Genomic DNA, 26,572 nt, shown 5'->3' with positions numbered 1-26,572 from the left:
ACTCTTTTCATTATGACTCTCTGATTATGACTGTCTCTGTAACAAAAATGTTTCTATGGAACTGTTAAATACAGATTTGACACAGATCAAATATCTAAATGGAAAAGCAATATCTAAAGAAAAATAATTTTAGCTCTAACACTTAGACTTATATACTGCTTCACACTGCTTTACAGCCCTCTGTAAGCGGTTTACAGAGTCAGACTATTGCCCCCAACAATCTGGGTTCTCATTTTACCGACTTTGGAAGGATGGAAGGCTGAGTCAACCTTGAGCTGGTGAGACCCGAACTGCCAAACTGCTGGCAGCCAGTGTTCAGCAGAAGTACTCTGCAGTACTGCATTCTAACCACTGCTCCACCTTCTTATAGAAGAATTTAACTTTAAATTTAACCTCAAATAAATGATTTAGGGGTGTTCTACTCCTAAAAATAGTTAATGTAATGTAATCAGCACTAATATATAATTTATTTTTCCATCAAGAATAGGACTTATTTTAACTTCGATAATCAATATAAATGATTAGTATTTAGAAAATGATAGTCAAATTAATAAGGATCATAAGGATTTGGAAGAACCTTTGAATTAAGTTTGTATTAAAGGGAAAAAAAGCAAACAATTTTTTTTGCATGGTTTATATTTAACTAAATGCTAAAAAAAATTACAATGAAATGAGAAAAAGTTACATAATCAAAGAAAAATATATATTACTATGTATAATTTAAATTTGGGAAGTTTTTTATTTTGCTTTTTGAACTTTTGTTTTCTTTAATAGAATTCAAAAAAAATCCCATTGGTGATTTATTTCCTTGTTCAGTGTGGGTTTCTTCTCTTTATATAGTTCTTTTAAGATTTTTTTTTTTAAAAAAAACCAATATATTCCATCACAAAATACAAGTACATTTATCTATTTAGCATACATGGAAAAGACAAACAAATAACTATTTAAAAAACATTAATTGTCATGTACTTTTTATGTTTATTAAAATTATATTTAGAAGAAAATTTGAAAGTTGTGTATTACTGTCTGAAACTAGTGGACAACATGAGAAACTGGTTTAATTTTCTGATTTTGTAGTGTACTAAATTGATAGACTACTCTTAAATTATTTTTTGATTCTTTCAAATATTCATTTTATGAATTAAGAGTTGATTTTATGGACACTATGTGAATTTGTAGTAAAAATATATTACAAACCATTACAGAGAAAAATCTTTGCAAATAACTTGGCTCTTCCATGGCAATAGTAACTTAAGTTGAACTATTCTTTGTTTTCATAAAAACAGTCCTGCCTAGCTCATCTTTATCACCAAAGAAGTTATAAAATTGTTTTCACAGGGAAGACATAAAAAATGAAATATTTAAGATGCCAGCTGTTGTTTCCATCTTTGCATAGAAGAAGGGAATATGATTGCCCCTATTTATTAAATCTTAATATTTAGCTCAAGGATGGGCAAACTAAAGGCCTCGTGTTCCCAACTTTGCACTACCAGACCATTTCCAGAAAACTTTATCAAAATTAAGTGGATGACATGAGTCGGGCATTTTTTATTTTTTATTTTTATTTGTTTTAATTTGTATACCGCCCTTCTCCAGCAGAACTCAGGGCGGTGAACAGCCAGAATAAAACAGAACATACAAAATTTAAAAACAGTTTAAAAATAATTAAATATTTTTGGCCACAATTTAAAACAACCCAATTAAAATCAATTCAATTTAACCAAAACAGTGGGATCAAGCCACTGTTATTTTTGCTAAAATAATTAAAAATTTAAAAAATACATAAAACTATGGCAAGCACTAATATGCCAGTTTTGCCAATTAAGCCCTTCAGATAGATTAAAGTTTTGATTTTATCTCTTTTATTCATACAGTCACATTATGCAACATGAATCCTGCCATTCAAATACATGAAAACAAATGACACACAAAATTGCTTCTCAGTCCTGGTTCATGCACTTAAAAAAAATTAAATGTTAATTTAACTTAATTATTTAAAAATAAATTAATTTTTTAATGTGTTTTCAAGTCATAGGCACATAAAGGCTTTTCTTATGTCATTTGAAGAGAAAATCAATTCCTTTGTGTTTCTCAATTAATTCGTCCCCAAAAGATCTTTTAAAGTTCATTAGTTAGGAGAACTCTTGTGGGCTCATTATACTTTAAATTTGCATCCAGTTTATCTCTTCTTCTCCTTCTCTCCAATTGTAGGGGGAAATTTGCAGTAGTAAAGAAATGTGTAAACAAACAGACTGAAAAAGAGTTTGCAGCAAAATTCATGAGGAAAAGAAGAAAAGGCCAAGATTGTCGAATGGACATAATTCATGAGATTGCAGTCCTGGAACTAGCACAATGCAATCAATGGGTTATTAATTTGCATGAAGCATATGAGACGCCAACAGAAATTATTTTGGTTTTGGAATAGTAAGTAATATCTTTTTATGCCTTAGTGTAGCATGTTTTAATATGTGCTTGATGAAATAACTTTAGTTTCCCTCTAATTTATTTTGTTTTTATCCTGCTTTATCTCTCAAGCTCTGAACCACAGCCAAGAAACAAGCAAAATAAACAAAGAACATGGAACATATGAAGTATAGAATAAGGTTTCACCTTTGGAACAGAAATTTATTTCAGAAATATTAGAGTTTACTAATAGCGGAAGCAAAGTGCCCCAAATAAATGGTTTAGATTCTTTTTTTTCCTAATATTTTTATTAAGATTTAGATAGAACAATAAAAGATAAATTCAAGCTAAAAAGAAGAAAGGGAATAAAGTGTGTATGTGTGTATTCTCAAGAATGCAACTTCCCACCCTCATCATGACAAATAAAAACATAATCTCTTCACCTTCTCTTAATTAAAAAAATATAACTTTCTTCATTTTACAACCTGTTAACAATAAACAAATTAAATAAACCTTTTCCAATTCAATTATCAGTAAAAAGCTTAGAACTCTAAAATATTAGAATTAATTAGCTGATTGATTGCTGTTAGTATAAGGAAGAGTTTCCATTTTTTCTCTCCTTTTCTGTGTGTTCTTTATAATGTTTAATTTACCTCATGATGTTCCTGTGTTCCTGACTATCTTGTGTTTTTTCTTTCTCGATGATGACCAAGACTTCCGTAAATTTAAATGGTTTATATATATATATTACTTTGAGAAATAATACATTGGAATGTAAAGCTAGATTGAAAGCTACTGTAAGGATATCTAAAATAACTATTGTGGTAAGAACTAAAACACCTTATTAAATGTAAACATGCCATTTTTCTAGTTGAGTTACCAGTGAATTCAAATAAAAACCCCTAACCCAACTGCAATAATGTAATCCTTGATTTATGACATAATTGGGACTTAAATTTCGGTTGTTAAGCAGTGCAATCATTAAGCAACTCATCACATGACTAGACCCAATTATACAACCATTTTTATTATGGTCATTAAGTAAATCACAGTCGTTAAGCGAATCTGGTTTTCCCAATTGACTTTGCTTTTCAGAAGCCAGCTGGAAAGGTCACCAAGAGTGATCACATGATCCTGGGATATTGCAACTGTCATAAATGCAAGCTAGTTGCCAAGCTCCCAAATTGTGGTTATGTGACCTCAGGATGGTGCAACAGTTGTAACTTTGAGGATGGACTGTAAGTCACTTTTATTGAGGATATCATTACTTCTAATCATTGTTAAACAAATGATCATAAACCACAGACTGTATATACCTTTCCCATTTTATGCCAACTTTCTATTCTACTTTTTCTTTATAATTCATTCATATGATTGGTGATCCTTGTTACAGATTTATTTACTATATTCAACCATCTCTATTGTGAATCCAGTAAAAAGAAATTATTCCAATTCTCTTCTGGGATTGTCATTTTTATTTATTTCTTAATTTTTAAAGCATCATCCAGTTTTTGCTGTGTCTTTTTTTTTTTTAAGACAATTCTTATTCTGGGTCTTGTTTATGTTTTCTTGGGTAAACTTTGCTGCCTATCTTGTTCTGTAGCATCTTTTTTTTAAAGAATAGATTGCTTCAAGAAGACATAACATAGCTGACATAATTAAATCAAATTTCTGCATCTGATGCAGATCCTAATACCATGTCTCAAAGATGTCTCTGTTAATATAAATTAGTTGTCTTGTTGGGTCTAAAGTATGCAGGGGATTGCATGGATGGAAAGAATATGCAGGGGTTCTCAGAGGTCCTTTTTCAAAAGGCAACTGGACTTCTTGAGAAAGAAGAAGAAATTTTGCTTCTCATCCTAGAAGCTTCATCCCTGGATAAGAAGCAAAACTTCTTCTTCCTTAAGGAAAAACAGTCCAGTTGCCTTTAGAAAAAACAGCTTTGAGACAGCTATGACTTGGATGACTGAGAATCTCTATAGACATTATGCAGAGATTCCTTCCTCCTTGCTTCTCCTCCCTCCTCCCTTCCTTTTCCAGCTAGCAGATAGTAACTGATGGGGGAGGGAGGAAACAAGGAATTGTGGGACTGGCCTGGAAACTGTCATGGAATGTTGAAAATGATGATACCATGATTGCAGCAGCAGTTTAGTAGGAACCAGTAGCACTGAAGCAGATACAACTTTCCTCCATGTGAATCATGGGTCTTGGATTTTGGAAACATTCTGTAAATTAGCCCATTTGAAATACTTTGGTTCAAAAATTGTTGTCCTAGGATACATTGTTTAACTCAGCTAGAGGTTATGACAATGGGAGTTTTAGTATATTGATATCTATCTATATCATATTAAAAATTGAAACAGAGAATGTTTCTTATAGTAGAAACTTGGAGGTCTGATAAGGCTTCCTCCTCCTTCTATTTAGTAAATTAGGAAGGCATTTGCCGCTACTGAATGTTGCTCCATTTGCGACCCAAAAATGCTTCAGTTCCTGTTGTCTAGCCAATGGATCTTGGGAATCTACTTTAAAATCTCTTTCTTAATTTATACATAGCCTCAATAGCTGATTCTAGATATTATTCTACCATGCACAACTCAGCTAATGTTAAGTAAAATGTTAACATGTTAAGTGAAGAAGGTAAATGATCATATGACATCTAACGTGAACATACTGCATGGAATCTGTCTGTCTGTCTGTCATCAATTGACTTCTATTGACTTCTAGTTTGCCCATTTCACTGAGACACCTCTAGGCAGCTTATAGTCAAGGAATTAAAATACCACACAAAACATTAAAACAGTAAATAAGAACCATACGTTTAAAAACTCAGGTATAATCAGTCTATGATCTGCTAAACCCAATTTAAAGTATGTGGTAGGGTTGGGCTCAAGTATTTAAATGTTGCCCCCCAACACTATCTATTCAATAGATTAAGATTACTCAAAGAGGCATTGCTTATAATTCCACTGGTGGATAATATTTTTTTATTGATGATAAGCCCATTCTGAGCTTCTCTAGAAGGAAGAAGAGTATATTCATTAATTGTCTTATTTCTAGAAAAATTACCCTCTATACCACTTCTTATACAAAGGGAAGGAAAAAGATTAATTGCGGCATAACATAGTCACTGCTCATTATAAAGAGAATTGTTACTTATCTAGTCTAGCTAAATTATTTTAACGGGAAGAATTAAAGGAAATTGATTATTTGGTTAACTTTTATTTTCAGAAGAATTGCCTTTTAAAGATTAGGGATATGTGATTTAAACTTGAAAACAGGGTATTTGGTTTATGAAGGTTTTTTAAATAAATATTGAGTGAGATATTGGAAAGAGTCTCTGATAGAATCTTCATACTTCTTAATCCATGCATAAAAGGTACATTTTTGTAGACGTTTATTTTTAATTCTTCTATTTTTATACAAAAAAGTCTTAAATATAGTAACTGAGTTCCCTCTTACTAAACTGAAGTATAAACATTATATACTCTAAGAACCTAAACAATGAAATATTTTACTTAAATAGTTCATGGGGGTTACTATAAAACTAACTTCCTTCCAAAGGAGGTTTGGTTAATTCTACCTTTGCTGGCAGGCAAATATATATTTTATTCAGTTCTTCTGATGTTGAAATTGATTTGCTGTTGAATGTGGTCTAATCTGTTACGTGTTTTGATTTCCATGGATATATTTTTATTTGAATTTTAATATTTTCATTGAAATGTTTTAACTTATTAAAATCATCTTAAGCATAATTTTTAATATAAAGATGAAATATAAATGTAATTAATAGTGAATAATTGGAAATTATATACAAATGTTCTTATTCTCAGTGCTGCTGGTGGAGAAATCTTTGATCAGTGTGTAGCTGAAAGAGAAGATGCCTTCAAAGAAAAAGATGTTAAGCATCTCATGAGGCAGATTTTACAAGGAGTTTCTTTTTTACATCAAAACAATGTAGTTCATCTTGACTTGAAGGTAAGATAATAATTCTGAAGAATTGAAGTAATATTAAGAATCCATTTTCCTCTTAAATTCTTCATTATATTAAAAGTTGTTTTATTTTTTTAGGTGTTCTGATTGCTTATTTTGAAGAATACATTGTGACATTTTAGAGGTTTTGATTTTTGGTGGAAAAGACTTTTCTGCCTATTTAGGAACTAACTTCTACCTCTGCCAAACTGTTCTTCAGTTGTCCCTAGTATGTACTGCAGGTTATTTTAGCTCTATTTTTTTTTCCTGATGGTCAGTTGTACATCCAAATATAATATTATGCAATTGTGTAGAGCCCAGACTGAGAATCTTCTAATAGTGCAATTTTGGTACATATTCATTGTGCACATGTGAATCAACTTTTCCCTTGTTACATAATTTTTTGAAACACTAACAGGAAGGCTGGCGTACCTGTCAGTTCAGGTACTTGCAGAGGGGAAAGGAACATATTTATGTAAATGCAGATTAAAAACTACAATTTCAGGTAAATAATTTAATCTACATGGTTTTTCTTTATTATATGTATAGAGTAATTAATGTTTACCTCCCATGTGATAAGGCAGTGCATCAAGCCAAAGAAGAATTGAGAACAAAAAATTTTATTACAATGATGTTTGAATTCTGACATGAGTATCTATTCCTACTTGATGTAGATCAGTGGTGGGATTCAAAATTTTTTACTACCGGTTCTGTGGGTGTTGCTTGGTGAGCACAGCGTTGTTTGGTGGGCATGGCAGGGGAAGGATACTGTAAAATCTCCATTCTCTCCCCACTCCAGGGGAAGGTTACTGCAAAGTCTCCATTTCCTCCCAATCAACTGGTACTAGGGAGGCAGAGAATAGACGGGGGCGGGGCCAGTCAGAGGTGGTATTTACCAGTTCTCCGAACTACTTAAAATTTCCGCTACCGGTTCTCCAGAACTGATCAGAACCTGCTGAAAAGCATCTCTGATGTAGATTAATGTTTGAAACTGTAGTGCTATCTTGCAACAATCTGATTAAGGGATGCTATGTTGTATATAATGGAAAATGATGATGCATTTATTTTAGACTGATTCCTAGACGAATTGATGCCAGATGACTTACAACATTACAAACTAGTGTTATTTCTGAGCAAAGCATTTGTAAGGACAGGCTAACTCTACTTTGGTTCCCCAAATAAGATACCTGCTAAAATATTACAATGCAGTGCCAAAGAAGCTAAAGAAGATTGCACATCCAGAAAATGCAAGAAACTCTTGATGTCAGAAAAGGGAGGCAGGAAAAATATGTGCAGTATTGGAATATGGGAAGATCCGTAGTCATCTTAGGGAAAATAGTAGCATCTGGTATGAAAACCAACTTTTTCTATAGAATTTCAAATGGTTTCATCAATTTTGTTATCACAACATACATTGGTATTAAAAACATTGTTTTCAGTATCAATATCCAGAGATTCAGTTACCAGTGATTTGAATGTTAGGACAAAAAGGTTGATACATACATAGGTATAATCTTGCTGTAGGACATAAGGCATTATTATTATGGTTCATTGTATAATCAGTGTGGTGTTCAGATTGGATTTGGCAAAGCTCTCTTCTCAATGTGACTTTTTATCATTTTCCATCTTGGGATTTATAGCATCATGTAATTTTTTGTTTCAAAGTTTAGGCCTAAGGATCTAGCACTATCAACTACAGCAATATTTGCATTGGTAAAAAGTGCATGCTTTACATAATTACAGGTTTTGCTATCTGTAAAAAAATACATTTAATTTGGAAAATCAGACTTAAGGCCAAAAATATCTTATGCTGATTAATCAGACAAGCAAAGCCTTACATCACAGCTATAATACAATGTACACATAAAAGGAGCTCTATTGGACTCCCTGTAGATATGCTCAGATAAAGTTTGCATTCTTTTGTAGCATGACAGGTGTAGAGAGCAGATTTGCTGTGTCAAGACATTCCAACCTGCTTCTCAGTTAAGATAGAGGTTTGCATCACCAGCGCAAGATTCAGGTCCAACTTGGCAGTTCAGTTTAATTTTAACTGGCTGCCAGTTAAACTCTAGGTCTTAGTCAGAAATGAAATTTCCACTTATTAGTCTTCTGACTAATCAACAGCCACAGAACTTTAATGAACCCTGCTATTAAAGGATAGGTTTTTCAAATCTGGCCCTCTATTCTTGCCTATATTAACCAAGATTACTACTACTACTTCTAACAAAATTCTAGGAATATTGAATATGTGACTTCAAATGTGGACATTTTAAGATTGTCTATGCAATGTAGCACACATACACACACCCCTATTTTTTGGGGGGGGACGTTGGCTTTATTTTACTATTTTCCTTTTTAAAAGTTACTGATTTTTTTTTTGTTTGCCATAGTAAATAAAAAAAGGAATAAAAACTGATGAAAACAAATCTTAAATATCATTATTTCTTCAGATCCTGCAGTTAGCTGTTTTATTTTCTGAATGGATGAATGAGTTAATTATATGGGGAAATTGGTTAATCCTCTAAGGAATCATTTTTGTCACTTGGTAAAATTAAGTAGGGAGACATTTAAATATAAAGATGACAGTTTATAGTATTTGTGAGGTTGTTTGTGGACATGGTTTTTTATAAAAAAAAAGTTTAGTCTTTAGGATTTGTGAGCATGAGGTAATCTATACACACAGAGCATTTTCCATTCATATAGCTTCCTGCAAGTCAGTATGGTTGGCAAGAATGCATACAGCAGCATCTTTTCTCTTTGTGGAGAATGGTAGCCCCCTTGGGCTTAAACTGAGGCTCTGCTCTGCTGCAACATTGTGATTATTGTATATTGTCTCTGGATAATAATAGATCAATTACTTGGGTCCTTCAGATGACAAAGAGATTATTGACAATATGGAGATGAATCATCTACATGGACAATTCAAGACTGTAATATATACCCAGTTGATTGAAATATATCTATTATACAATGCTTGAGTAAGCACTGGCAAAGTAAATTAACAACTTCAAAGCAGGATGCTTAAGAAAGCCCATTGAGTGAAGTGGTAACATTGGAAAGAAGACCATTATCTGTTAAAAAATCAGTTAAAAGCAATTTATAGTATCCTGATATTAATTCTAGTGAAGTAAAGAATTACAATTGTAACAACTGAAAAAAAATGTAGCTCAGAATTGAACTGTGGAGCCCTTGGTGCTCTTTGAGCTTGGTTGTTGTTGTTTTGTAGATATTTTGTCACCCAACTGGGTAACATCTTCAGTACTAGAAAGTTGTTGAAACATCTGCAAGAAAACAGATATTTTCAGATAGCTCAAGGGCTCCCAACTGTCATTGAGCTGTCCATATAGATCAGGGGTCAGCAACCTGCGGCTCTGGAGCTGCATGTGGCTCTTTCACTGCTCTGCTGCGGCTCCCTGGCACTCAAAATATGTGTCACAACCGCCAAGGTGTGACACCCACCAGCACCCGATTTATTGAGCTTTTCAACCTCCAGTAGGCCAACCATGGATAAATCCAAGAAAAGAAAAGTTGAGAAGAAAACAAAACGTTTAATTCAACTACATATGCTAGTTTTGTGGCCGCTCAAGAAATAATCAGGCATGGGAAGGTTTTTGTGGTTCCCGGTGTTTTCTGTGGGAAACGGGTCCAAAAGACTCTTTGAGTGTTTAAGGTTGCAGACCCCTGATATAGATAAATCATTTCTAAATAACCTTAATCACAGTGTAGGATTTCAAAACCAGTTTGGCAAGAAGAAAGTACTATGCTATAGGAAATAAAGCCTTCACTTGGATTGAGACCAGGATATTTATATATTGTTAATTGGAAGAAGTACAGAATTATTTTTCTGAACTGACACAAAGAGCCAGGCACAGAATATTTAAAGAGTGCTATTGCTGAGATATGTTGGAAATGGTTGAATTGACATTGCAGGACAATTAGCTGAATATATTATTTGAAACACAATGTTAACTACATTAGAGAGGTTGATGAACCTCACCCCAGCACTAGTAAGTGCTCAGTGTAAGTTTGCGGCATAAAGAGAGAAAACTATTGATTTCTCAAAACATAGCCTAGGGAAAGTGGTATCAGTATATATGATCTTATACAGGAGGGGGGAGCGGACCTGGCAGCTATTACTGAGACCTGGTTGGGCCCGGAGGGAGGGGTCCCCCTGGTTGAGATGTGCCCACTGGGCTTCAGAGCATTTCATCAGCTGAGGGCGCAGGGGAGGGGCGGGGGGGTGGCGGTTATTATTAAAGAAGATCTTGGTTCGAGGGAAACCACTGTGCCACAGATTGCCGGATGTGAAACCCTCTTTGTGAGATGGGGTCATGGGGTTCAGATGGGCCTGTTGCTCACGTACCTGGCTCCCTACTGCGTGGCAACAGCCCTGCCCGAGCTACTCGACGTGATAGCCACGGTGGCAGTTGATACACCCAGGCTTATGGTCATGGGTGATTTCAACTTGCCATCAGTTGGTGAGACGTCTGAGATGGCACGGGAGTTCATGGCTTCCATGACGGCCATGGACCTGACCCAGTTAGTTCATGGCCCCACTCACGGGGGGGGTCACACTCTGGACTTGATTTTCGTCTCTGGCCAGTGGTTGAGTGGCCTTGTTATAGGGGATATAGACATGGAACCCTTGTCATGGTCTGACCACTCACTCCTTCGCCTAGATCTTCGAACTGCTACACCCCGCCGCAGGGAGGCGGAGCCTACAAGATGGGTCCGCCCCAGGCGCCTGATGGATTCTGATAGATTCCAGACGGAGCTTGGGCCATTTCCTGAGGTTCTAGCTCAGGACTCGGTCTGGGACCTGGTGGCAGCCTGGGATCGGGCCGCTAGCGGAGCCTTAGATCGAGTCGTGCCTTTGCAGCCTCTGACCCGGTCCCGATCCCTCGCGGCTCCTTGGTTTACTGAGGAGCTGAGGGAGATGAAGCGCCGGAAAAGACGCCTGGAGAGTGGTTGGAGGGCCAGTCGCACTGAATCTGACCGAACACTGGTAAGGTCGCATATTAAGACCTACCTAGTGGCGATAAAAGCGGCAAAGTCTAATTACTTTTCCGCTCTTATTGCGTCATCAGAGAATCGTCCGGCGGCCCTGTTCAGAGTGACCCGCTCCCTGCTTCAACTGGGAGTGCGGGAGGACCCTCTGGAGGGCAGGGCTGAGGATTTTGGACGGTATCTGTATGACAAAATCGCTCAGATCCGGCAGGATTTGGACTCTTGACTGGGTAGATCCAGGCAGGATGACGAGGAATAGTCTTGAGAATGTTATCTGGGAAGAGTTTGACTCTGTGACTCTGGATGACGTGGACAGGATTTTGGGGAGACTTAATGCGACCACATGTTTATTGGACCCGTGTCCCTCCTGGTTAGTACTGGCTTCCCGGGAGGTCTCACGAGGCTGGCTCCAGGGAATTATCAACGCTTCGTTGAGTGAGGGTCACTTCCCCACTACCTTGAAAGAGGCGGTGGTGAGGCCTCTCCTCAAGAAGCCCTCCCTGGATCCGGCAGTACTGGCTAACTATTGTCCTGTTTCCAACCTTCACTTTGTGGCGAAGGTTGTTGAGAGTGTGGTCGCACGACAGTTCCCACAATTCCTGGAGGAAACGTCCTATCTAGACCCGTTCCAGTCGGGTTTCAGGCCTGGGCAGAGCACGGAAACGGCATTGGTCGCGTTGGTTGATGATCTCTGGAGGGCTCGGGACAGGGGTTGCTCCTCTGTTCTGGTCCTATTAGATCTCTCAGCGGCTTTTGATACCATCGACCATGGTATCATGCTGCACCGGTTGGAAGAGTTGGGGATGGGGGGCACCGTGTTACGGTGATTCTCCTCCTTTCTCTCAGACCAGTCGCAGTTCGTGTTGGCAGGGGGGCAGAGGTCAACCTCGAGGCCTCTCATCTGTGGAGTGCCGCAAGGGTCGGTCCTCTCGCCCCTTCTGTTCAACATTTATGTGAAGCCGCTGGGCGAGATCATCTGTGGCTTTGGGGTGAGATACCACCAGTACGCTGATGACACCCAGCTGTACATCTCCACCCCAGGCCATCCCAGTGATGCCCTTGAAGTGATGTCCCAGTGCCTGGAGGCTGTACGGATTTGGATGGGAGGAACAAGCTCAAGCTCAACCCTTCCAAGACTGAGTGGCTGTGGTTCCCGGCATCCCGATATAGTCAGCTGTCTCCATCGCTGACTATCGGGGGCGAGTCTTTGGCCCCCATTGAGAGGGTACGAAATCTGGGAGTCCTCCTGGATACGCAGCTGTCTTTGGAGGAACATCTGACAGCTGTAACCAGGGGACCTTTTGTCAGGTTCGCCTGATTCGCCAGTTGCGGCCCTTTCTTGATCGGGATTCCGTGTGCACAGTCACTCATGCCCTCGTCACCTCTCGCCTGGACTACTGCAACGCTCTCTACATGGGGCTCCCCTTGAGGAGCACCCGGAAGCTCCAACTGGTCCAGAATGCGGCCGCGTGGGTAATTACGGGAGCTGCATGGCACTCCCGCATAACACCGCTCCTGCGCGAGCTGCACTGGCTCCTAGTGGTCTTCCGGGTGCGCTTCAAGGTGTTGGTTACCACCTTTAAAGCGCTCCATGGCATAGGACCTAGTTATCTCCGAGACCGCCTTCTGCCACCGACGACCTCCCATCGACCCGTGCGCTCCCACAGAGAGGGCCTCGCGGTGCCATCAGCCAAGCAATGCAGGCTGGTGACCCCCAGGTGGAGGGCCTTCTCTGTGGGGGCACCTACCCTTTGGAATCAGCTGCCCCCAGAGATAAGGAGAATCCAAGACCTCCGTGCCTTCCACCGTTCCCTTAAAACTTTCCTTTTCCAACAAGCCGGGCTGGCCTAACAATGCCTTTTAAATGATTTTAAATTTGTATGTTTCTTAAATTTTTGGCCAAATTGAGATGTTTCCTTTTAATTTGTTCTTAATGTTTATATTATGTGTTTTTATCTGGCTGTACACCGCCCTGAGTTCCCAGGAAGAAGGGCGGTATATAAATTCGAAGTAAAATAAAATAAATAAAATAAATATAATTGATACTCTGTCAAATTCAAACTTCTTCAAAAGAGATTTTTGATGCTGACCAGATACTATAATTACAAGACTATTCCAGACTGTTCAGAATCCTACAAAACTTGATCTGAATTATAGCCTTCAGGAACAACTTAAAACATTGGAAATAAATATTGGAATTGTTGTACGGTAATCATTAAGGTAGTGTGATAAGAAAGGCAATCCCACAGTTGCCTGAATAGATACTATAATGATTGTTCAGAACAAATGATACACAAAATAATTTTTGGTTCACATAATAAACTTAAATTGGTGATGGAGCAGATATAGATTAATGAATACTAGATTTGACAGCAGTGACCTTTGTCCTAAATAGGTGGCTAGAAATATAAATAACATATGGTAAAATCTAAAGCTTTGGTGTGCAGAAATGTTACATGCCTGATAGGAAATGGCTGAACTATTTTCCAGTAAACTTATTTCCTTTTATATATTTTTAGCCGCAAAACATTTTGTTAACTTGTGAATCGCCATTGGGACAAATTCGGATAGTTGACTTTGGACTTTCCAGAGTAATGAAAGATAATGAAGAACTAAGAGAAATTATGGGAACACCTGAATATGTTGGTATGTTTGTTATTTATGTGATCTTCAGAGCCAATATCTTGCAGCATATAATGCAAACATTTGAGTTATGTAATATTCATCAGAATTTAAGCTTTGAATGTTTCAGATCTTATAATATTCAATTTCTATTTCAATAGAAAACCAGAAGAACAAATAAAATCTTTTCACTGTTTCTGTGAGCATAACCTGCTTTTACTAGTTAGCATTACATTGCTTAAATTGCATTTGATTCTTGCAGCAGGGCTGGCAAAGCAGATTTTCCAGCCATTTCTTTCCCAAGTTAACAATATCAATAACACTTAGACTTATATAATGTCCTATAGTGTTTTACAGCATTCTATGGGCAGTTTATAACATCAACATATTGCCCCCACAATCTCGATCCTCATTTTACTGAAGGATGGAAGGATGAGTCAACCTTAAACCCATCAAGATTGAACTCTAGAATATGGGCAGAGTTAGCCTGCATTCTAACTACTGCACAACCAGGGTTCTTTTAAGGTTGCTCCTCTAATACTGTGAAAATGCTTTGCAGAATGTTGGATAGCATTTTATCTGCTTATAAAGTAGCTATATAGGGAAGGGGAGACTCATGCAAATCAAGTAATGGCACTTTCACTAGCACCCATTCTTGGAAATTTGAGTTTTTGGAGACTTTCCTTAACACAATATGTCCCAATATTATATTACTTAGAAATCTCAAAAAAGATAGTAAAATACTATTCAGCCATGATCATAATAAGGAAATAATTAGGTTTTAATACATTGTTTCCAGAAGGCAATTAGTTTCTTTTTTTAATATTCAAGATTTATTACATGTTTGATGTTTTGTATACAATTTGCCTTTGAACATAAATAAAATTTGATTAGCATGTTATACTTCAACTTACATCTCAACATGAAGTTTATCTTTTCTGTTTATCCTTTTAACATTATTATACTGTTTCAGTTGTCAGTGTCAAGGGCTGAAGAATTTGTTTCTACCAACTAGATTACATATGTCAAAAGAAATACAAATCACCATCTCTTTGCCATCTTATTGCTGTCTTTTTTGTAACTTAACTGTATTTTTTTCTAATAGCTCCAGAAATTCTAAGCTATGATCCACTCAGTACTGCAACAGATATGTGGTAAGAAAAACTGTTTATTGAAATGTTAATTCAAAACTACGTATTTTTTTCTCATGAAACTTAGACATTTTTATTTTGTTTTTCTATTTAGGAGCATTGGAGTATTAACATATGTCATGCTAACAGGAGTATCACCTTTTTTGGGGAATGATAAACAAGAAACATTCTTAAATATATCTCAGATAAATGTAAAGTACTCTGAAGATTTTGATTTTGTATCTGAATCTGCGGTAGATTTCATCAAATCTCTTTTGATTAAAAAATCTGAGTAAGATGTATTTCAATTATTTTGCTTCATGAGTATTGACTTATGCAAATGAAAAATAAGAATTGAAAATGTAAATGATTAAGTTATGTTACTCTTGGCTTAATAATGTATTTCACAATATCATCTTGTGATTTTGCATTAGCAGTGGATTTAGCTAGACTTGAATGATTCTGATGATTAAACTGGAAATATCAAACTTATAGGTATGATTTTAATATATGTAATCTAACTTTTCTGGAGGCAGATTCACAGGTTGGTGCTCAAGGCTACTGTGATATAATCTGTTTACTTCATCCTAAAATAATAAAAAAAAAGCTCTGATAAAAATATAAGTTTTAAAAAAAGAATTTGACTATTTGCAATAGATTGTGTCCTAATATTTGGAAAATATAGTTCTTGTGAAGTTGAAATATTCTCAAAGCTAACAGGATCCCAGAATGTGATTTTAAGCCTTAACATTTTGTAGCCAGACTCTTTAAGTCAATTTCTTTTCTTTTCTGTTTAGGAAACGGGCAACTGCAGAAGAATGTTTGCTGCATTCTTGGCTGGCTCAAACTGATATTCCTGATAAAATAAGCTGTATTAAAAACACAGAAGATGAAACAGATGCTGTTACTGTAAATGAAGTCTCTACATCTGAAAATTCTACAAGTGGAGAAAAAACAGAAGAACCAATAGTAAAAGAAGAACTTCTTTTAATGGCTTCCTATACACTGGGTCAATGCAGGCGATCAAAAAAAGATAAAATTGTTACACACAAAACTATTTCAAAACTATTTAAATTTAAGGAACCATTTCTCCATGAAATACCTGGAGTTTACTGAATACTTTGAGTTTCTGCTTTGAGCCCTAACTTGTAAAATTGGCTCTTTTTTCTTAAATCAGTTATGTACAGCTAAATAATATTCACCTTAATTTTCTATGGAATTGATATTATTGATATTATTGGAAATACTTAATACAGAGAAAAGCTGAAAACATTAGTTTATTCTAAAGTATCCAATACATGCAAAGCATTGTTTTATATATTCTGTATAATTATTTATTCATGGAAGATATTTGAATTGCCTGAATAAAACTGATATATTTTTTTCTTCAAGTGCATAAAATAACAACAGTTAAAATTTGAATACTAGTATATAAGCTCGTTCAGTTTCCAGATTTCATAATTTAATATTATTTCTGATAAATGCCTCTACCTATAATCCTAAATTTAATTTTAATGTTTGCCATTGGGAAAGGGAGGAAGTTCTTTTGAAATATGTATATAGTTTTGGTATTTAGGTCTTTGGTTATTGGTATTTAGGTTTTGGTATTTAATCTATATAATTATCATTTGGTGACCAATAGTCCTGTTCTATAGTTATTACAAAAAAAAAAAATACAATGTACTTTTAGTTTCTAGTAAATTTAAATAGACTTGTACTTAAATTGGCCAGTGGGCTTTTACTGGTCCTATTTAAACTATTTGTCACTAAGTAAGAAATAATTTTTTTATTGTGAAAAAAGGGGTGAAAATGTAATTGTAAAACTTTTGCAATAAAAAAAAGAAAAGAAAAAAAAATGAAAAAAAAAAAGAAATAATTTTTTTAGCTTTATTCCTAAATTTATTTTACTTCTACACTCCTAGTTTATCAAGATGTTTCATCTTCCTTAAAAAAAAAAAATCCTGATCACAGGAATAGGTATAGGCTGTTGTTACTTCACAGATTATTTTTTTCTATGTAGTTATAAAGAGATAGATGTGCTATAACAAAGAATGAAAGACCCCAAAACCCCAATTATATGCAGAATATACATCATGCAGTTTATCTATCATGATTTGATTACTTCTTAAAATTTGTATTCTACATTCTTCATGAAAAGTGCTTTATTTCTAATAGATTTAGTAAGTTTGGGGAATAATATTAAACATTTATTTCAGAACCATGTTTAGATTATATGATTCAAACTATATAATTTGATTAAGTTTCTGTAAAAATTCAACATTAGTGCACTAGAAAATTTGAAGAAATGTTCAATATGAAGATAGTTTATTAATTTATATTAAGTGTAAATGCAAGTTTCTGACTTCATACTTTATAAGAAATTGTGAGGATCTAGCAGTGCTTCTTCGAGGGAAACATTGATTTTGTGCTTATTATTAATTAATGCAAGATTTGTGTTTGTGTATATCCATATTTCAATTCAAGTGCATCCTTAATATGTATTTTTTTGTTAGCTCGTAGTTGTAAATCCGAAAAGAACTAAAGGCTTTTACAATTATGAGTTAACATAATGAAACCATGAGTAGTTGAATAAAGAGGATGTCTGTTATTTTCAGTTGCATATTAAATTGAACACTATGTCAACCATAGTAAGATCATTACACAAGTATTGTGAATTATGTTATTTGTATTATTTTTGTTACTGTGTGATTATAGAATGATGAAAATTTACCTATGACTGCAGTGGAGCCTGCCCATTATGATTGCATGTTGCAAGACAGCCTCACTATACAGCCCCTTTCCCTTCTCTCCCTGAAGCGCTCATTAAAAAATCTAATCATTTCTTCAGTTCCTAGTTAGAAATATAGATAAGGACTTGCACTCTGGATACTTTGGTCATAAATGCAGCATAGTCAACGGAAAAAAAACTTTTAGAATACAGGAGTACCTTTATAAACAGTTATGAACAGTAAATAAGTACTATGTCTTTAAATAGCTAAGCAATTTTACAAAATCGTGATAGGTGTGCTATGATTATATATATAAATCTTTAATGCCTTTAAATTATAGCTCGATCAATGGTTCTTCCATTGATCAATACAAAAATTATTTCTTTAATGTGGTAAACTGGTTTTTCTGGTTCTTTAATGATCTTTAGAAATTTGGATATCATAATTTTTCTTCAATGAGGAATATTCATAATGTTTTAAGGAAATGTTCAATTCTGAAGTTGTTTCCTGCTTTCCAGTTAAGAGAAAATTGTCATCCTATCCCAAAGAGTTTCTATTAAATAATACTAAAGTCTTAATTGCTTCATAACTTTTGCTGTGCCTTAGTTGAAAAAGTATCTCCATCACTAATAATAGCAGCTTTGTTTTACTAGTATAGTCCTGAAAGCTAAGCGTATACTTTCATAAGAGGCAACTTTTTGATAGTTCAACTCTAAACCATCTATTACATATTAAATTTCACAAAATCAATGAGACTATGCCAAGCTCCTAATTGACTTTGCAGTTGTGCCATTTGTTTCATAAAATTCATTGCTATAACATGGAGTAGTTCTTTCCTCTAGTGCGTAAATTTTGTGTTTGAAAATTTTGTTCTCTGAGTCATCAATATGTAATTGAAATTCACTTAAATTCACAAGGAATCATCTTATTGACTTAAAAGTTTAAATTCCACTTCCTTTTTCTTCAGCAAAGCTTACTAAGCAGTACTCAATTATAAAAAGCACTATCTTTTGTTCATAGCTAAAAATTGGGTTTCCAAAACTATATTTGATTTGTTTGTAATTGAGACAATAATTACACTGAAAAACATTAGCAATTGAAGTTTAATAATTCATTTCCAGAATATTAGCTATGCTACTCAAACTGACAAATGAGAATACAATACTTTTTCTGATATGTATGCAATATCTTTTTTCCCCATTTTGTAAGCAATATCAAACCATTGTTAATAAAGGGATTTGTTTTAATAAAAGCATTGATTCTCTATCTTGTATATTCCATGGAAAGCAATGCAGTATGATCAAATTCTTCTGGATAAAGATTTTACATCAGTAGTTCCTGGTTTAAAAAGTAGACACTACTTTTAATATGACAGCTATTTCTTCTTAGTTTATGTCCTTAAGGCAGTGGTGGGATTCTGCCGGTTCTAGGCGGTTTGGCCGAACCGTTTGTTAAAATGCTGGCTCATCCCGCCCCTTGCCAATAAATAGTGAAGGCGGGGCGAGGGGTGGGCGAGCCAGTAATTTAACAAATGGTTCGGTGTTTTTTTGTAATTTATTGGCCTCGCAGCAGTGGTGGGTTGCTACCGGTTCTCCCCGGTTCGCAAGGACCAGTAATGGTAATTTGAACTGGTTCGGAGAACCATTAGTAATTGCTGGCTGGCCACGCCCCCGAACCGGTACATTCGGCCCAGCCGCCCGACGCTCGCCTCGCCCTCCACCACCCAGTCACTCCTCACTTATACTGTATGGGTCCTCGCAGCTTGTCTGCTTGAAGTACTGTGCCTGCCAGGTAAGCCTGTGAGTCGCGGCCTACCTAGATGCCCCTACCCCCCCGACCCCCATCCCAGCCTGCCTCCCCTACTCCCTTCCCCGCAGCCCGTAACCCTGCCATGCTTCCCTGCCTTTTACGTGGCTTTCCCAATGTCCCCAAGACCAGCTTGTGAAGGCAGGCAAGCGGTCCTGGCCCCAGGGACCGCCGGGAAGGCAGGCAAGTATGGCAGGACCACCTGGCTGTAGGGAAGACAGCTAGCAGCTTGCTTACTTCCCCGAAGCCCTGCCATGCTTGCCTGCTTTCCCGGTGTCCCCATGGCCAGCTTGCATCCACCCCCATCCTGCTTCCCTTTTACCTTTCTTTAACACCCCCTGCTTCTCTCCCCAAACCTTGGGAGGTGGCGTCCTCCACGCCGCAAAGCCCTCAAAGCAGTTGTAGGAGGGGGAAAAGAAAAAAAAACCTTGGCCTCTCGAAGGCTTCGAACGTGTGTGTGTATTTGGCGGCACTGAAGTGAGCCACGTGAAGGGAGCCTGCTGGGTAACCACACCGGCTGCGATCGGCCCCTTGCCTTCCGCTGCCGCCTCCACCTCTGCCTCTTCCTTCTCTCTGCCGATGAGTCAGAGAGGACAAGGCAGTTGCTTCGCCAAGCGTTTCTCCGCATTTCATCCCAAGTCAGCCGCCCTCACTGGAAACGCGGAGAAATGCTCAGCAAAGCAACTGCCTTTTCCTCTCTGACTTCTGTTGAGAGAAGGAAGAGGCAGAGGTGGCGGCAGTGGAAGGCAAGGGGCCGATCGCATGGCTCACTTAGCGCCACCAAACACACACACACTTTTGAAGCCTTCGAGAAGCTTCAGAGGCCAAGGCTTTTCTTTTCCCCCTCCTGCAGCCACCTCGAGGGCTTTGTGGTGCGGAGGATGCTGCCTCCCAAGGTTTCGGGAGGGAAGTGGGACACGTTAAAGAAAGGTAAAAGGGAAGCGGGGTGGGGTGGGATTCGTGCCCCCCCTCACAATCCTCTTCCAAGCGCAGATGCTTCCTCCTTTAATACCTGGTCCTGCACTTGACCTGGCCAGACAGCACCCCCCCCCAGCGCCCTCCCACCTGTCCTTCCTTCTCCTGACAGGCTGCGGAGAGCAAAGCTCCAGCAGGAGGGGCGGCTTTGTTGCTCAGGCCGAGAAGCGACGTGAGAGAGAGAGCCAGCTTTGCTGGCTGAGGAACTCTGGGAGTTGAAGTCCACAAGACTAAAAGTTGCCAAGGTTGGTGACCCCTGCCCTAGACTACTTTAGGAGCAAAGTGGTGGATTTTACTGGCATTTCAGGAGGAAGGGGAGGGAGGGAAGGACAGAGAAAGAAATAGAAAAAGAGGCAAAGGAAGAGAAAGAAGGAAAGAGGGAGAAAGAAAAGAGACAAAGAGAAAAAGAAAAAAGGAAAGAGAAAAGAGAAAGAAAAAAGACAAAGAAAGAAGAAAGAGAGAGAAAGAGGAATGAAGGGGGGAGAGAAAGAGAGAAGAGGAAGGAAGGACCACAAACCCTGGCACTAGGTGTGGCTTCAGAAAACACTTTGAAACAGGACAGCAATCTAGGGCTGGAAGGGACCTTAGAGGCCATCTAGTCCAACCCCCTGCTCCAGCAGGAAGCCTTACTGGATTATTTTGGTGCCTCTAACAGAGAGGAAAATTGTCAGAAAGGAGAAGGAGTTTACTAGGACAAGGCTGCCATGCAGAGAAAGGCAGAGATAGTCCTTGATTTATGACCAGAATTGAGCCCAAAATTCTGGTTGCTAAGCAAGAGCGTTGTTAAGTGAGTTTCACTACATTTTACTCATTCCATGATCTCTCCTGGCTCTAACAGTCATATGTAGGCTAGGGAAGTAAATCTAAAGGCGTGTGTAATGTTCTAATGTACAGAAGTTATAGTTAAATGGGTGGCAGAAAGTGGACTCTGGGTGTGTTTTTCCAAATGTAGTAAGTGAGCTTGAATATATATAGTTTTAGAAGAGGTGTGTGTGTGTGTGTGTGTGTGTGTGTGTGTACACACACATACAATATATATAGTAAATAATGTATATTTTTGTGTGCCTGTACACTATACTATGTAATATGTATCTACACATATGGCATATGTACATAGGATTAAATAGTATATTTTGGATGTTTAGTAGTAGTAAATAAATAGACAGGGAAATTGTATCTCGTTGAGGCCTTTGAGGTGAGGAGAGGCTAGGCATCCTAACCATAACCCTTGACATGAGTGACGTCAAGCTGGCCATGCCAACCCAGTCACATGACCACCAGCTACACCCACCCAGTCACATGACCACCAAGCCACGCCCAGACATGTGACCAAGCCATGCCCAGACACGTGACCACCAAGCCACACCCACCAAATAAGTCACGCCCACAGAACTGGTAGTAAAAAATTTTAGAACCCACCCCTGCCTTGCAGCACACCAAAACGTTTATTAAATTGCTGGCTCGCCCGCCCCTCGCCCTGGCCTGCCTCCAACCTGCGCGGCGTCAGCCTACCGTAGCCCAGGGGTGGGCAATTGTGGTTCTTTTACAATCTGTGGACTTCAATTCCCGCCTAGCCCATTCTGGGGAATTCTGGAGAATTCTGGGAGTTGAAGTCCACAAGTCTTAAAGCTGCCAAGTTTGAAGACCTCTTGTTTTATATATACTGTAATAAGCAGCCCCTCTTCTGATTTACTCTCTTACGGGCACAGCTCTATCATAAACTCATTTCACCAATCAGGCTTTTAGGTGACATTCTTAAAACGTTTCAACTTAAGTCCAAGAACTTTCACCAGCTATTTCCCAAGAAATGTCCTTCCTTCCTTCCTATTCCAGAAACCGAGAGGGAATTAATTTCCCGCTGGCTCTGACCAATTTAAAGCGGCCGCTTCTGAGTTAGCTCCTTTTGTGTTGGCGGAGAATTGTTTTTTTTCCCCTTTTCACGCTGTCTTCCCCTTTAAGGCAGGAACGCCATTACTAAGGCGGTCGGAGGAGTGGGCAAACTGAATCCCTCCAGCGGCAACAATCAGGACGGTCCTTGGGTTTCGCTGCAGCTCTCTCGGGGCGCGATGGCATTCCCTTGTCTGGTAATGGGAAACACTGAGGGATGCCGAAGCAATGTCAGAGTTGGCTCCACCGCAGAGGCAGGGAGAAAGTGGGGCTGGATTGATTGATCGAAGCGAGGCAACAAATCTGTGGAGAGAGCCAGGCCCGCCGATCTGCAAGAAGCCAGAACTCATGTTTGGGCCGCTGATTTGAGCCAAGTTAGGCTGGCTCAGCCCCCCCCAATCGTGAGCTGCTGCCTTGGCGCAGAAAGAGGGGGCGATCCTGAAGTTGCACCACATCAATATAGATCCCAATCTAGATCACGCTCTGAGCGTTGCGACTGAAGTTCCTCCAAAACTAGGGAAGATTCAGCCTTAGGAAGAGAGGAAAAGGCTCTGGGCGGAAAGCCGGAGGGGGCGGGCTTTGCTTTACCAACTTCTAAGGCTCTGGAGGATTTAAGTAGCTTAATTGTGCTTGCTTGCCAATACCAGAATTACAGAGTTGGAAGGGACCTTTGGAGATCTTCTAGTCCAGAGATCTCCAATCTTGGCAACTTTCTCTGCCTGGGCCTGATGCTTCCTGAGAGGCAGGGGGTCTCTCCGAATGGGACCTCCTCCCCAAAAGGCTGGCTCCAAAGCCCTAGCTCAGAGATCTTCAAACTTGGCAGCTTTAAGACTTGTGGACTTCAACTCCCAGAATTCTCCAGCCAGCATAGCTTTTTTCAGCCCTCTGGGTAGTCCCTATGTGCATATGGACTACTCAGAGGGCTGAAAAAGTTATTTTTGACCGGTCCTCACACTTTTGACCAGTCCTTGAACTTATGACTGTCTTCACATTTTACGTTTTGCGCCCTATCTTGTTACCGTGGTGAAGAGAAGTAGTGGTGAAATGACTGACACGGTTGTTAAGAATGCCACAATGGGCATAAATGTGAGGATGGTCATAAGTGCGAGGACCGGTCAAAAGTGCGAGGACCAGTCAGAAATGACTTTTTTTAGCCCTGAGTATCCCTATGCACATAGCCACACCTACCCAGTCACATGACCAGCTAGCCACACCCACCCAATCACATAACCAAGCCACACCCCCAACTAAGCCACGCCCACAGAACTGGTTGTTAAAAAAATTGAATCCCACCACTGCCTTAAGATATAGTGTAGTGTTACAACTACAGATTAATGTTTACAGAGGCAGGTCAATATTAGGCTAATAAAGGCATAATAAAGGAACAAAAGCAATGTATCTTGCTTTTCCCCCAAGTACTGTGTCCTCTTTCCAACAAAAAAATAAACAATGCTGTAAATTATACTAGTGGCTCTTAATCACCCAAAATATTTTATGATTAAGAATAGATATGGAACGAAATATCCTTATTTCCAATCAACATTAAGGGAGATAAGTTGGCCAAGGCTAGCAAATATTTCCAAGGCAGAAAGAATAGCTTGCCATTGTTCCTTGAGCTCAGATTTATAAATGAATTAAGACACAACTTTCATTTAATGACAACAGAATATGGATATGGATACATGGGATGTTTGGTACCTCTCCATTCCTGTTTAACATCTGTTGGAGGGTAAATTTATTGCCTTGGGGTGAAGTATGGTATGCTCATAAAATGCCAATTACATATCTCCACCCTGGCGATGCTGTTGATGCCAGGCTTCAGGGACCTAGAAAAATAACAAAAGGAACCTTAGCAAGACTGAGTGGGTCTAAATGTGCTTCTGGATCTGGGACTTTACAATCTTTGTTACTAAAGCTGCTCCAGACAGACATGATGCACAATCTGGGGGTCCTTCTCTAGACTCATGACTACTGCTTAAGGAGGAAGTGGCACTCATGGTTAGGATAGCTTTTGTACATGTTTGTGTTGTGCACCAGTTGCACTCTTTTCTGGATCATCAGACTCTTCTCATAGTCACTCATGCCCCTGGTCACTTCTGTAATGTGCTATATACATGGGACTGCTCTTGAAAAATATCCAGAAGCTTAAAAGTGCAGAATGTGGCTGCGTGCCCCTAGGATATGTCAATTTCCCAAGCAGACAAGGAAACATGAGTTAATTCTACTTTATTATATGACAACATAAACAGATCTTGTTAATCTGAAAGTCCAAACCTCCTGCCATCCTTTCACAAACATATCTACCCAACCCATCAAGTCTAGCAACAGGGATATGCTGTGGGTCTCAGCTGCTAAATAGTTCCGCTGCTGAGACCCAGAGAGCATGCCTTTTCTGCTATGATCCAGCCCTCTAGAACATCATCTCTCCCCAAGGTGAAGTGAGCCCCTTTACTGATAAACTTTCAGAAAATATAGTTCTTCCAATAACCTTGGGGATCCCATAGGTAGCCTGCACAATGGTTACATTATATTTAGATGGATGTTCTTCTGCAATCTTGGTTTTATTTAAAGTTTTTAATATGACATTTTAACTGTTATTTTTATGCTGCCCAGAGTTATATTTGGTGAGATGGACAGCAATATCAATTTGCTACATAAATAATTATGGGTTTGCCTATAGAACTATCTCTGAGTAAGACAGGTTTTATGTCTAACTTTACATAATTTAGGAGATCAGTACACTAAATATTTATTTAAACTTAGATACTTGGAGGTAAGCATATGTGTTTGTGAATATGATACATGGTTGATGTTAACATGGAGGACAAGTTCAAAACTTGCCTTAAATGGCAATATTTTGGCCGATTTAGTACACTTACAAACATTCTAATATTTTAAAATATTTTTTAATGTATTTAGGACAATTTTTATGTGCCCATACATATAAAGTGCAATGCTGCATTTGTGTAAAATATTTTATTTTCAAGTGTACTAAACTTTTTTCTTCTAAAACTTATACAGGTAGTACTTGATTTACAACCATTCATTTAGTGACTGTTCGAAGTTACAATAGCACTGAAAAAGTGACTTATGACTCTTTTTCACAGGATAGTTGCAGCATCCTCATGGTCACGTGATCAAAATTCGGATGCTTGACAATTGGGTTATGGTTATGATGGTTGCTGTGTCCCGGAGTCATTTGATCACTTTTTGTGACCTGACAAGCAAAGTCAATGGGGAAATTAGATTCACTTAACAACTGTGTTATAATTTAACAACTGCAGTGATTTACTTAACAGCTGTAGCAAGTAAGATTGTAAAATGGGTAAAATTCACTTAATGGTCTAGCTTAGCAACAGAATTTTGGGGCTTTACATTGTATGATGCATAATTACTCAGAATGTATTTATTAAGCATATTTCTATTTCACCACAATCCAAACAAAGACTTGAACCTCTCCTGAAAGTGAGAAATCTTTCAGAGCAATATTTTTGTTAATATATTCTATGTCTTTATTAGGCATTCAAAATCTTATTCATATTATTATAGTAAATCCTGCCTATTCATTATGGAAGAGGGACACAGGTGACAATATAGCAACTGAATACATCTACAGTCATGTTGGGATCACCAAAGCACTTCTGGGTTGAAAGCACATCACTGTTGCCCAGGGAACACCTAGTTGGGGACTCCTTTCATGTCCCATTAAGATGCCCACTGATGTGGTACCCATCTATGTACTTTCGGTCTCCAGCTTTTGAACTGCTGGGTCAATAGGAACTGGAGAATATGATGGGAGATCATCCCACCTCATGGAAGCAACAGGGTAACGAATGTGAGCCTGCCAAGCATGGTTAGCTCAGTGTCCTAACCCAGCGGTCACCAACTGGTGGTCCGTGGACCACTGGCGGTCTGCAAAGAAATTTTGGTGGTCCTCAGAAAAATTATTTGCCTTTTTTGGATTGCACTAAATCAGAGGTCCTCAAACTATGGTCCCTGGGACAGATACGTGCAATGAACATCTGTGTTACTGCAGAGAGTCTT

General features: G+C 38.2%; 1 protein-coding gene across 1 annotated transcript in view; it reads left to right on the top strand.

Moving 5' to 3' along the window:
- The window catches only part of STK17A (serine/threonine kinase 17a), a 38,162-nt gene extending 19,050 nt beyond the window's left edge, over positions 1-19,112 (top strand). The window contains exons 2-7 of the mRNA XM_034416516.3: positions 2,212-2,424; positions 6,234-6,378; positions 13,899-14,025; positions 15,107-15,155; positions 15,247-15,423; positions 15,929-19,112. Of these exons, the coding sequence (XP_034272407.1) occupies positions 2,212-2,424; positions 6,234-6,378; positions 13,899-14,025; positions 15,107-15,155; positions 15,247-15,423; positions 15,929-16,247 (1,030 nt within the window). The 3' untranslated portion in view covers positions 16,248-19,112. The remainder of the gene's footprint in view (positions 1-2,211; positions 2,425-6,233; positions 6,379-13,898; positions 14,026-15,106; positions 15,156-15,246; positions 15,424-15,928) is intronic.
- Positions 19,113-26,572: the final 7,460 nt, after the last annotated feature.

Source organism: Pantherophis guttatus, chromosome 4, assembly GCF_059756535.1.
Source record: "Pantherophis guttatus breed Tessera chromosome 4, ASM5975653v1, whole genome shotgun sequence".
Taxonomy (NCBI): domain Eukaryota; kingdom Metazoa; phylum Chordata; class Lepidosauria; order Squamata; family Colubridae; genus Pantherophis; species Pantherophis guttatus.
Note: the sequence above shows the minus strand (reverse complement) of the source record. Positions and strands in the feature narration are given on the sequence as shown.